The sequence below is a fragment of the Paramormyrops kingsleyae genome, chromosome 8, assembly GCF_048594095.1.
Source record: "Paramormyrops kingsleyae isolate MSU_618 chromosome 8, PKINGS_0.4, whole genome shotgun sequence".
Taxonomy (NCBI): Eukaryota; Metazoa; Chordata; class Actinopteri; order Osteoglossiformes; family Mormyridae; genus Paramormyrops; species Paramormyrops kingsleyae.
Window position 1 is genome coordinate 25,734,253 of NC_132804.1, and position 12,724 is coordinate 25,746,976.

Below are 12,724 nucleotides of genomic sequence, written 5' to 3' on the forward strand. Positions count from 1 at the left end.
TACATGCTAGTGGGGGGCAAGGGGTGCGAGAGCTAACAGAAGGTCTTCAGGAACACTTGCTTTGTGTCGCACTGTCTGTAAGGCTGATCAAAGGGCTCAGATTCTCCTACGGCTGTGATCAAACTCGCCCATCCATCAAACAGAGTCTGACTGGGCCGCCTGCTCTCAACTCTTAACCATCTCCTGGTGCCTCACTGACCTCCCCAAAGTTTTGAGGGACACTAGGACCAGGCCTGGATATCTCCTTGTGTGCTAAGAACAGGGTTGTGCAAAATTCAGAACTTCTGAATTGTGCCCCATTCCATTAATGAATTGAAATATGAAAACTGTGTATAACTTTTAACATACTCTATAAATACACATCTGCTTTAGGTTGGTCCTCTAAGTCCTTTTCTATAAGGACATACTTATTGATTTTGCATATTTAACTGTTTATGTGTTTTAGCATTTTTGAAGAATCTACAGTTCCTTTTCTTGTGAGTGTCTGTGTGTTGCCAGATGGATAGGATGGGTTACTTGTATGACTGTAATGAGGCAAATATCAAATGTATGTTTCCGTTACTGTTTGCTGATTAAGGGTTTATTTTGTAGCATGAAAAGCAAATGAAGTGGTGGAGTAATGGTTAAGGAAGCACACTTGTAATTTAAAAGTCGCTGATTTGAATCCCTGACCAACAAGGCACCTGGAATAAGGTCCCACCCCCCCCCCCCTCCCCCCCAAGCACTGCTCCCTGGGTGCTGAGTTAGCTACCCCCTGTTATGTCACATATGGGTTATATGCAGAGGACACATCTCATTGTTGTGTGTCATCACTGCTCTTCAAATAAAAGAATAGATGGCAACATTAATTACTTTAAGTTGCTCTTTGTCTTTCAGTTCAACATCAGTGCTACATCAAAAAGCAAAACCTCACAGCAAATGCAATTGTACTTTATTCCAATACATGACTCATTGTTCAGAATTGTAGCATTTAATCAGCAAAAGATCTTCAAAGGTATTACCACTTTGATTGCAATGTTCTAACCTAAATTTCTTCCTGCTACACTGAAGATTCTCTCACCAGGTACAGAGAAAGCTGGTATACAAGGTGTTTGCAGGCAAGCTGTGCTAAATCAGGAAAGCTGGCTTGGTTTCCAAGAGGTTGGCATCCTCTGCTAAACATGGGTGACGCAGGTATACAGTGACATTCTGTAAAGCTATTAATAAAAGCCTTTGGGACATTTCTTTGGTTGGGCACTGCAGTCATTATACCCAGCACTGCGTTTTGGGGGGAAGCACTCAACTTGTCTTATGAGAAGATCCACCATATTACACAAAATGGCAGTTTATTTTTTCTGTAGGTGAGACTTCAAATGCTGCATTCTTTCATTCTAAATAACATGACATTTTTTATAACAATGATACAGTACTTACATCTTAACATCCATCCATCCATCCATTTTCTGTCCTATTCAGGGCCTCCTAATCCAGAGTCTATGGGCATAAGGCAAGAAACCCCCCAGGAGGGGGCGCCAAGCCATCACAGGGCATGCATGTTAACATGCGTATGTGTCATTCAAACTGGGATATTAGGCTCTGTTGTTGAAAGCTGCACTTATAATACAATAGTGCTAGAAAGTTTGCACACCCATTAGAATTTATCTTATTTCTGCATAAATGTGACCAGATCAGATTTTCACACAAGTCCTAAAACTAGATAAAGAGAATTCAATTAAACCAATGTCCAAAGGCATTGCTCTTTTTCCTTTATTTATTGAAGAAAATGATCAAATATTTCATATTTGCAAAGAGTATGTGAACCTCTACGATAATCAGTTAATTCGATGAGGAAATTCAAGTCAGTCTGCTGTCAGTTTGGGACATAAAGAACATAAATCTGGGTCTTCAAAAGTCTAATCTTCAGGGGTTTTGGAACTGTATCATGGCTTGATCAGAAGAGATTTCTGAGGAGGTTGTATTGTGTATTTTATATTGTTACCCTCCACAGATGTAGTAGATCAATACAGATCACCCCAAGAGCATGGTACTGTAGGTCTAGGAGACGTCTCAAAGAACCCCAGGGTAACATCCAAGGCTATTGTCAGTGTTCATCAGGAGATCACTGGACAGCAATAGTGTGCATGGCAGGGTTGCAAGGAGAAAGGTACCAAACTTCAAGAAGAACATCACAGCCCATTTAAATCTCCTAAACATGGATAAGCCAGAAGTACAGTATATTGAAAGAATGTTCTGTGGACGGATGAGTCCCATATAAACGACTTTGGCTTGAATGAGAAGTTTTAATTTTTAGCAAAAATCAAAAATTGGATTCCAGGAGAAGAACCTTATCCCATGTGTGAAACATGGCGATGACAGTATCATGGTTTGGGCCTGCTTTGCTGCTTCTGGGCCAGGACAGCTTGATGGAACTATGAATTCTGAATTATATCAGCAAATTCTACATGAAAATTTCTGAATATCCATCCCTGAACTGAAGTTCAAGGAAAAGTGGGCATGACATTGAGCCTAAATACACAAGTTCTACCAGTAAATGGTTAAAGTTGAAAAAACTTCATGTTCTGAAATGCCCAAGTCAAAAAGTGAGCAGTTCATGCAAGGAAGCCCACCAATGTCCCTGAGCTGAAGCTGTTCTCTAAGGAGGAATGGGCTAAGGAGTGATCAACAGCTATCAAAGATATTTGGTTGAAGTTATTGCTGCAGAAGGGGTCACAAAAGTGGATTTCATAGAAAGTCTGTTCCTTTTACCAGCTCAAGACATGCCTTGATCATTGTCGTCGGTTAACAGAATGTGAGTGGTGGTAATTCATGACATATTGGCCTGTTAATGAAACTTACATTCGGTAAAAGATATTTACCGTGTAACTATTTTCACTAAAATGTTTTAATACTACAGTAGTATCTGTCGCAAAATAGAATGCGTTTTAGGGGTGTCGCCGCCATGCGGTTAAATTAGGTACTGCCCTAACAACCGCCTCAGCGTCCTTCCCGACTAGTAAACAGAGATTGCGGGCGAGAAGGAGTAACTTGGTTTACTTTTTAAAGGTACGTCTCCTTTGCCACGAAACGGTTAACACGCCTAAATTCGAAAACAACTACATCTGTATGAATCAATTTGCTTTCGCTACTCTATGTTTATTAATTTCCAAATCGTTACCCCTTTTTTCAGCTCTGTGTGTCATCGTGTTTTGGTTATGAAAAGAGTGTCAAATGTGTCATTTTAAAATGAATCGTACAGTCCCTGGAAATATAAGAACTAAAAGTATTGTTTTGAAGCTGTGTAAAAGAAAAGCACATGACTCCCTGGAGAGCTCCTTACTGACAGTCTTACGATATTGTAACAGTATTTCAGAGAATGGAGGACAGACCAAGCGTATCACACAAAGACCAAAGACCTGCTCCGCGATCGGGAGACTATGGACTTCTCCCCAGCAGACCCACGGAGCCTCAGCGACTCCAGGCGCACCGGCAACGGCGGAAGCTGCGCCCAGCCAGGGAGCTCTCCGTCATGCAGGAGACGGTCAGCTACTCGGAGATTATCTCCACTGCGGCCAGCACGCGCTTGCAGGTCAGGGCACACATGATGTTAAAAGCAGAATATTTGGATGTGACAGGCAGCAAATGATTTCCCTGATCAATCATTAGTAATAACGCTATCTCATTACACAGCTAATACCCAGATTAGGCTCCTTTGTGCCTTATTTTGTAGATATGGTATTTAGTGTAATTATTAGTGTCTCATTAGAACTGAGAAACATTTTCTTTCCAAATGTATTAAAAGTATTATAAACAGTTAAACTGATAGCATCTTATCAGGCAAGATCAGACTGACTGTCTCCAGTTAATTTCATTATACCGATATTGTTTTGTTAACTTTGTTATTTTTTGTCCTGTCAAATGACATTTTGTTACACAGATGCATTTAAATGATTATTTGGCTTATTATGGATTATTTCAGTGTCCCTTTATTGTGCAATATCAAGCTCCATGTTGTCTGATGTTGAATGCATCTGGTTTTCAGTCCTTTTTACAGGGTCCAATGACAGAGCAGAGTTTATTGTGCCAAGCTGGTTACGAGGGAAACACCCCAAAAGGTGAGAGTCTGCAGCAACCGAAGTGAAGTTTTATATTGTTCTTATGTCCCAAGTGTGCCCTGCGATGGGTTGGCTCCCCATCCTGGGTTGTTCCCTGCTTTGTGCCTGTAGCTTCCAGGATAAGCTCTGGACCTTCTGCCACCCTGAATAGAAGTTGTTAAAGAAAATGAATGGATGGATGGATGGATGTTATTTCCCAATTACTCGATGTTGACTCCTATCATGATATGTTTGCAGGTAGTCCATCTCATCTGGGCTTCACAGTAACATGTTCATTGATGTTTTGTTGTTGCTCTGATGCATGAGTCCATCCACACTGATGCTGGCTATCCTCTCCCTCTTAACCCTAATTACCTCATTAAACATGTGTTGGTTACTGATTGTTTTGTCGTAGATGTCTTCCATGAATTCTCATCTCCTCTTAAACTTTGACCTTTGTTTCATCAAATAAGTTTTACCATATCATAATGGTATGATGTGTCACTTTACTTTCTATTCAGACATCAAGTGTCAAACTATGTACTCACAGAAGTATGTGGGTTTAGAATTTGAGTTATACGAATAGAGCGCGTCGGAACCAGGGGGCAGGGGGGGTGGGGGAGGTGTACCCCCAAATATTTAATTTGGATTCATTCCTTACCCCCAATAAACAGACCTTTGTATTCAAATTATACATCTGTGTCCTTTCTGTTACGCCATTGTATGAATATTCATATTTAGTAAGACGTCTAATTTAGTATTTATCAGTATTTCTGTTCTCACATTGTGAGATGTTGATTAGTACTTTTCTTTCCTGCGACTTGCTAAAATATACCATACTGGGATTTTTAATTTGTGAAGGTTATTGATTAGTCAATATAGTCTTAAGAAATTACATAAATCGTGATTTTTGGAAAGGTAACGTGTGAAATATCTGTGCTGTGCTCCACAGTGTCTACCTTCCACACCCCAAAAGACATCCACGGCCTTCAGGAGGAGGACAGACATGGGCCATCGACAGAGGTGCTGCTGCAGACAGACTTTCCAGCCACAGGCTACGTCCCTAAAGTTCAGCTGCCCTTCCTCCGTCCGCCAGGCCGCCTTCCTCGCAAGATCGCCATTGAAAGGTGAGCGGGCCTCACAAACGGTGCTAAAACCGCCAGCGAAACATAGCGTTGGCGTTCAGTGGGAATAAACATGAAAACCTTGAAATTGATATTCACATACTTGAAATGCATTTAAATGGAATGACGTGTAAATGTATGTGAAATTAATATTACTGATTACTGATTTAAAAAAGAGGACAAGTAAAAAAAAATAGTTTACAGAGAAACTGTGGCAGAAGCTCTGTAGCATGTGAGTGCTGTGTTTGGGTTTGTAGACTTAGACGGGAATACCTGAGCTGTGACATCACACGGCTCCTGGCAGAACATGGCATTGACTCCATGCAGCTGATGACTGCTATTCAGAGCACTGGTGACAACTCGATGAATCCCCAATGGCCACGTTTGCCGATATCAAACTACCTGCCTCTTGAAGTGAGTTTGCATCACAAAACGAAAAACGTGTTTTTTTTAACTGATGTTGTCCGTCTACCATTAGTGATTTCCATAAGACACTCAGGGGGAAATGGAGTTATGTTTATGAGATTAAAATAACTCTCTGACTCACTACATCATATTCTGTTTGATAAGGTCACACGGAGGGCTGACTCATGAGCTGAGCGATTGTTGCCTGTGACCTGACTTTCTCACCTGTCAGTATGTGCATATTGGTCCCCAACAGGTGTTTGATAATGAAGAATTTGACTGCCGCACATCCACAGACTGGCTGCAACTGGGTTATGAGCCTGGGTCATGTGATCGCAAACCAGTTCCCGGCAAAGCGTTACTTCCCAGCAATGATGGGACAGCAGAATGTAAAGTACTGGGGCACTCTGGGAATGTGGAAGACTGGGGTACACAACCAATACAACATCACTGTGGTAATGGAGGATTGTAGGACTGTTGTTTATCAGGGTGTTAATCACAAGAAATCATCAAGGTGAAGGTTTTTCAATGGACACTTTGTTATGTGATTGGTGTTACACTGTCCAGTGTTGCACTGTTCTATAAGATCCCCGGGTCTCCCAAAGAAGCAGCACTACCTGAAAAATGATTTAGAAAATACATTTGGTTCAAGCAGGCTCTTGTCAACATAAAGTTGTGTTTCTTTTCTGTTTTTCTTTTTATATTCTATTAAGAAGGTATTTTGGTATGTCAGTCTTTTGAGTGAGAGATATGTGAGGAGTACATGTGTCTTGAAATAAACTATCACTGCTTTACCTTGTGAAGTTTACTCCCAAGATGCTTTGATATGGAATTTCCCCGGTCCATAGTCATGTGATTTGTCCATCACCCCATATAACTTAAATGTAATGAGAGTAAGAGAGAATCCAAGTTCAGTTCCTTCCTCCTCTGTACCCTGGTTCTACAGGTGACCCACTGAATTCAAAGCTGGAGTTCTGCTGGCAGTCTGTTGGGGTTCTGGACTATAACCCAGAAAAGAAACTTTACCTAGTCCACAGGGCTGATAGTTCTGGTAGGCTGAGAGATACAGAAGGAAAACCCATCATCAATGGAGGACAGAAGGTCCAAGGTGGGTACGAGAGACGGAAGTCGCGTGTCTGACTCTGCAGGAGAGCTAAAGGCTAGGAGCTGTTCCCCGGCCCACAGGTGAATGGATGCTTCACCCGCTCCAGTCCTGGGTGCCCAGGATCCAGCTTCTGTTCTGTGCTGAGGATCCGCGTATATTTGCCCAGCGGGTGCTGGCGGCCCAACAGATGAGGGCCAGAACCGAGGCTCTGCTACTCTATCACTTCTCCGTCGACTGCATGCCAGTGCAGGATGACACACCAACTCTAGGCACTCAGGAGTTCGAGCACATCAAACACCGCGCCTTTTCCACTCCCGGCCTGCGGCTCAAACTGTGAGACATGTCGCCCTTCACTCTGAATGCCAGGGCGTGAGCAGGGATTTTAGCCAATTAGCCAAACATGGTATACTAGTAGTCAAGACAAGATATACACGGTTGCATTAGATGGTTGCTGCAAATATTGGGGTGACTTTAGGAGAGGTTTTGAAATGACTTGGCTAAAAAATGTCGACAGATATACTGTAATGTCATAGATCATTTGAACATCATTCTCCTTGACTTCCTAAGACTTTTGCACATGATTGTATCTGTGATGAGGGTTGTAGTATAAGTGTTTGATGGTAGTTGTACACAGCCTTTGTGTCACTGTGTTGTCCTTTCCAGGCTGGAGAAATGTGTTAGCCAGCTGGAGAAGGAGATCTATCTGGAGTACAGTCGCACCATGAACCGGATCTGCTTTGACCGGGTGGTGCAGACCCATCCAGAGGAGTTTTCCCATATCACACTTCCTCAAATGGAGCCAGAGCGTGTTCCCGAGAAGGGTCAGTTACCAATTAGGGGTTAGCACACTCTTAACCACGGAGGAATCCTTGTGTCAGTGGCTCTGATAGGACCAAAGAGGTATGAGGAGGTGGGAGGAGCCAATTTCTCAAAAGCTGAAGTGAGGTTGAGGAAAAGTAGCTTTTCACCATGTTTCCTTCTTCAGCAGTGGCATCCCTGACTTCCTGAGACTATTATTTTGAAAAGTTTAACCACGTTTTGCAAGTTTTCAGTTTTTCTGTCCTCAGGCTCTGCCCCCATCCCTGACTACCCCTTTAAGAAGAATCGGGCTGCCATAGCCTTCAACTCCCTGCTCACCAAGTCAGAGGTCATCTACGCCCTGTGCAAAGTGCGGCGAGAATGTGACCAGGTGGCAGCCATGAGTTTATTCAACATCACCTTCACCAAGGCTCTGCGACTGAAAGAGTTTGAGGCGGCTCAGTCTCAGACGCAATCACAGGTACCTCAGCGCACTGCCCCCTACTGGCAGGAGCCCTACATCCTAGACATACATCAGTGACCTGAAATTTCATGGTATCTATATTGTTGCTTCTATACCCCTGAGAAAGATACTTAACGCTGTTACTGTTTATTGTTGTCTATTATTTATTGTTACTGTCTATTAAAGCCTAAATGTCTTTATATTAACTGTCTGTGTTTTCTGTGTTTTTTGAGCTACTGTAAACCTGCAATTTCCTTCAAGATTAATAGAATCAAGCAATCATTCAATCATTCTATTTATTTATCTATCTATCTATCTATCGCTATCTTAATCTGCTTTCCGTCTGTAAAGCAGTGATCACTCTCAATGTTTTGATGTTGGGCGATGGCAGTAGTTAGGTGACAGTGACAGATAGTAACACTCCAGCATTTCCTGGATCAGGTGCAGCTGTACCTCCGAGACACCTGGGTCACGACGCTCTGCACGGGGATCCGCTCCAGCCTGCGGGACGTGGGCCCAGGCTGGTTCGACTTGTCGGAGTCACGCTGGGACGTGTACCGCCTGTCTAAGATGAGCCGCCTTATGGCGCTGGTCCGTCACGTCATGCAGGACTCGCTCCGCTTCCTGGTACAGGACTCCCTGGTGGGGCTGGCCCAGATGCTGCTGGATGCCTGTCACAATGTGCTGCACTGCCCCGAGGACATGGACTGGGGCTCGGATCTCATCAATAGCCCATACAAGTATGTTTTCATACATTATATGGACAGAAGTGTTGGGACACCTGGCCATTCCACCTACAGGAACTTTTATGACACCCCATTCTAAACCCATATGCATTAATATGGAGTTGGGCCCCCCTTTGCAGCTACAGTACTGTGCAAAAGTCTGGTGTGTTCAAAGGAAATGTTGAAAGCTGATTATCTGGAAAGTAAATGTATATTTGCTCAGAACAAAAACACATTTTGATATTAAAATATCTGGAAATTATGAGTAACACGATAAAAACTATCACAAATTTCCTCTGTTTTTCAAAAAGCTGCCAGTATCTCACTGCATGGCTAGATGAACACCGCTTCAGTTCCAAAACCTCTCCTCAGGGGCACCTCAGCCATTCCATGTATTCATTAACTTTCACCCCCAGCTCAATTAATTCGTTCATTAAATGACTTTAAAAAGTCAATGAGATATTGATTAGCTATATGAGGTGTGTTAGTGGTCAAGTCAAGAAATACATGGGTGTACTGAATGGTTGCTGGAAATACTGGGGTGACTTTAGGAGAAATGGCTGACACTTTGACAGACATATCATAGATTCATATAAACATGAGTATCATTTTAAACATCATTTTCCTTGACTACCTAAGACTTATGCACAGTACTATACTCATTTTCCGCTCCTCTCTTCCTACAGAATCCCATACAAGTGACGTCACATCTATCATGATTTTTGATTGGATCATTTTTTTATCCATGTGATGTGGCATTAGGACTGCTAGCAGCAAAAATAGTCTGCGTGAATTTATGTCTCTCATCTAAAATTTTCTATTGCCAGACCCAAGAAGAATCCATTGTTTGTGGTGGACCTTGTCCTTGACCAAACTGGAGTCCACTACAGCAGCTCCCTGGAGGTCATTGAGATGTCCGTCATGAACCTGTTTGACAAGGGTATCCTATCCACACACAACATTCCCCAGCTGGATAAGGTAGGTGTCCCACTGTTAACAGTCATTAGTTATTTGTGCTCACATTTCTCCAAATCATAGATTCACCCTTGATGGACAGTATTGTATACTCTAAAGAGATGCAATTATGAATATTCAGATGACCTGCATGAAAAAGCAAATAATATTGTATCATATATGTGTACAAATGAAAGTTGGTAGCTGACCGGTCTCCTTGGGAACTTCCAGCATATGGGGGTGAATCACAGCTCATTCTTATCATCATGTAATAAAAGTGCGTCTGTGTCTCACTTCTGGAGTCGGGGGTGAGATGAACTGTCAGCAAGTCTATCCATCCATCCATCCATCCATCCATTTATCCATCCATCCATCCATTGATCCATCCATCCATCCATTGATCCATTTATCCATCCATCCATCCATTGATCCATTGATCCATCCATCCATCCATTGATCCATCCATCCATCCATTGATCCATTGATCCATCCATCCATCCATTGTTCCATCCATCCATTGATCCATCCATCCATCCATTCTTACCATCCATCCACCTTCATAACGCTTATCTTGGTTAAGGTTGCGTGGTGTTTCAGGAGGGCTTCCTAAGGACTACCCACAGAGAGCAGTATAGCATATCCTTTCCATGTCCTTCAGTTTGTGATGAAGAACATGTTCATCTGTGGGACGCCATTGCTGGAGTCCGTGGGATTATGGGAGCACGGGGTGAGTGAGCTCCGTGAGAAGGTCCGCCGTGGCCTGCAACAGGCTGCCGTGCCGCTCAGAGCCTACGCCCATGAGTATGAACGGCACCTGGAGCTGCACAACATCGACATCGAGTCTCACCTCAGGTAACGTCATCGCACCACGCGTTAATAAGTCATTCCCAATACACACAGACCTCTGACAGAAAGCGATTCTCACCTATAAATCAATATTTTATTATTTTTAATGTTTTTAAAAAAAAAAAAAAAAACACTACAAAAACCACGGCTACTGCTACTAGGTAAGATCTGTGAAGCCTCTTACCTGACACATCTTAATGGAGTCAGTTCTGCAGGTGAGATCTACATGTTGAGTTGTGTTATGATGCAGGTCACTTAGTCACTTGGAACGGACGCCCCAGGAGGTGAAACGTGAGGTAGATCGCCACCTGCTGGAACAGGAGCGGGTGAACAACTCTCTGCCGGCTTTGATCGTCATCGGGCCCTTCATGGTCAGTGTGGAGGCTACGCGTCAGAAGCTGCTGAGGAAGCTCCGGGCTCTGGCCAATGGCGTGCTGGACCAGCTCACTCACAGGTTGCGCAAACAGATGGAAGATGTGAGCCTCCGTGTCATAAATATTAAGCTCTCACTGTACTGTGCTGGTGATACTGTTCACTTCATATTGGTCAAATAATCCCATTGTACTCATTATTAGGGGTGCAGATGGTGGGGGGGGGGGAAATGGGTGGGACAGTTGTATTGGGACCCTGATCCATTGACCCCAAAAAAAAAAAAAAAGCAAAACTTGGATAAGTCACATCCCTAAATAGGGTTGGATATCTAAATGTTTGAACTCATCAAACTGGGTCACATGTGTTTGCTGCAAGTAGGAGTCTACTCACACGTACATCACCGTGCCTGCACACTCACGCGTACATCACCGTGCCTGCACACTCGCGCGTACATCACCGCGCCTGCACACTCGCGCGTACATCACCGCGCCTGCACACTCTCGCGTACATCACCGCGCCTGCACACTCGCGCGTACATCACCGCGCCTGCACACTCGCGCGTACATCACCGCGCCTGCACACTCGCGCGTACATCACCGCGCCTGCACACTCGCGCGTACATCACCGCGCCTGAACACTCGCGCGTACATCACCGCGCCTGCACTCTCACGCGTACATCACCGTGCCTGCACAGTCACATGTGCATGTTTATAGGTAGATGTAATAAAGAGCACACATTCCTATTATTCAATACATAGCCTCAACATTTTCTACTTCCATGATGACCTGCAAATTTAATGGATAAGTAACTCAAATACTGATGTTACTTTCTAAAGCATTATTTAAAACCATCTATACTTGCCGCATCTGTGCTGACTTCGTAACATTCTTCGTACATCCCCGTTTGAGTTCCACCATTGTGGCTTATGGGTCCTGAACTGGCTGAGATCTATGTTAAAAAGCTATAATATCAATATTGGAAACAAAATATGCTGTTTGCCTCACTTGTATGCCGATTTGAACAAAAGCACCTGTTAGATACATGTGAATATAAATGGAAATAGCATGCTAACAACAGCTGTAACTGTAGAAAATATATAAATGCCCTTGTAAATGATTGAATTATGACACATTATAGTGTGCTTGCTTTTGCAGGCATGTGAGGAGTACAAGGCTATTAGCAAGAAGCTTTACGAGAAACCTACCAGCATTGAGGAGCTTGCAGAACTGCGGGAGTGGATTAAACAGATCCCAGATCAGCTTATTACTCCTAAGGTACAGCTCCTCACACCGACTTTCACTTACTTTTCCTTCTTAAAAGTTTCACAGTTTAGGCAGTTTATTTGCATTATAAAATCTTGCATTTTGCATTTTTGGGTTACTTGTGGTAATACGACCAAGCTAAACTAAAAATTTCCAAGAACACCTTACTGGTTATTTTTTAAGGTTGAGTTTATCAGTTGGGATATGTTTTGTAGAATTGCCATGATGTTCCTGTTCTTGTTCCTGATCGCTCTGCTGCAGGAGCTTGTATCCAAAGCCCTGATTGACTATGAGTTGCTGAGCGAGTTCTTCTACAGTGTCTCAGATGCGGATTTCAGGAGAAAGTAAGTATAGAACTTGCAGGGGTGAATGTGGAGATCACTGGGAGGTTCTGGGTTAGAGGGTTGGCGTGAGGATTATGAGGATGAATGCTGAAACCCTGTATAGGTGGGACGCTGTAGCATGGCCGCAGAAGATCCTGACCCAGATCGACGCTGTGACCGTCCAGCATCAGTCAGATGAGGAACGTCTCCACAAAATTCTGCTGGCTGACCAGAACAACTTCCAAGAGTCTGTTTATTCCCTGCAGGTGAACGAGG

General features: G+C 43.4%; 1 protein-coding gene across 1 annotated transcript in view; it reads left to right on the forward strand.

The window, feature by feature from the left end:
- Nucleotides 1-2,987: 2,987 nt before the first annotated feature.
- The window catches only part of dnah1 (dynein, axonemal, heavy chain 1), a 44,170-nt gene continuing 34,433 nt past the window's right edge, over nt 2,988-12,724 (forward strand). Inside the window, exons 1-17 of the mRNA XM_072715524.1 lie at nt 2,988-3,042; nt 3,342-3,565; nt 4,019-4,091; nt 5,023-5,197; nt 5,452-5,608; nt 5,856-5,988; nt 6,546-6,707; nt 6,785-7,037; nt 7,368-7,525; nt 7,772-7,983; nt 8,407-8,705; nt 9,518-9,668; nt 10,303-10,496; nt 10,741-10,966; nt 12,018-12,137; nt 12,387-12,469; nt 12,573-12,714. Of these exons, the coding sequence (XP_072571625.1) occupies nt 3,353-3,565; nt 4,019-4,091; nt 5,023-5,197; nt 5,452-5,608; nt 5,856-5,988; nt 6,546-6,707; nt 6,785-7,037; nt 7,368-7,525; nt 7,772-7,983; nt 8,407-8,705; nt 9,518-9,668; nt 10,303-10,496; nt 10,741-10,966; nt 12,018-12,137; nt 12,387-12,469; nt 12,573-12,714 (2,751 nt within the window). The 5' untranslated portion in view covers nt 2,988-3,042; nt 3,342-3,352. The remainder of the gene's footprint in view (nt 3,043-3,341; nt 3,566-4,018; nt 4,092-5,022; nt 5,198-5,451; nt 5,609-5,855; nt 5,989-6,545; nt 6,708-6,784; nt 7,038-7,367; nt 7,526-7,771; nt 7,984-8,406; nt 8,706-9,517; nt 9,669-10,302; nt 10,497-10,740; nt 10,967-12,017; nt 12,138-12,386; nt 12,470-12,572; nt 12,715-12,724) is intronic.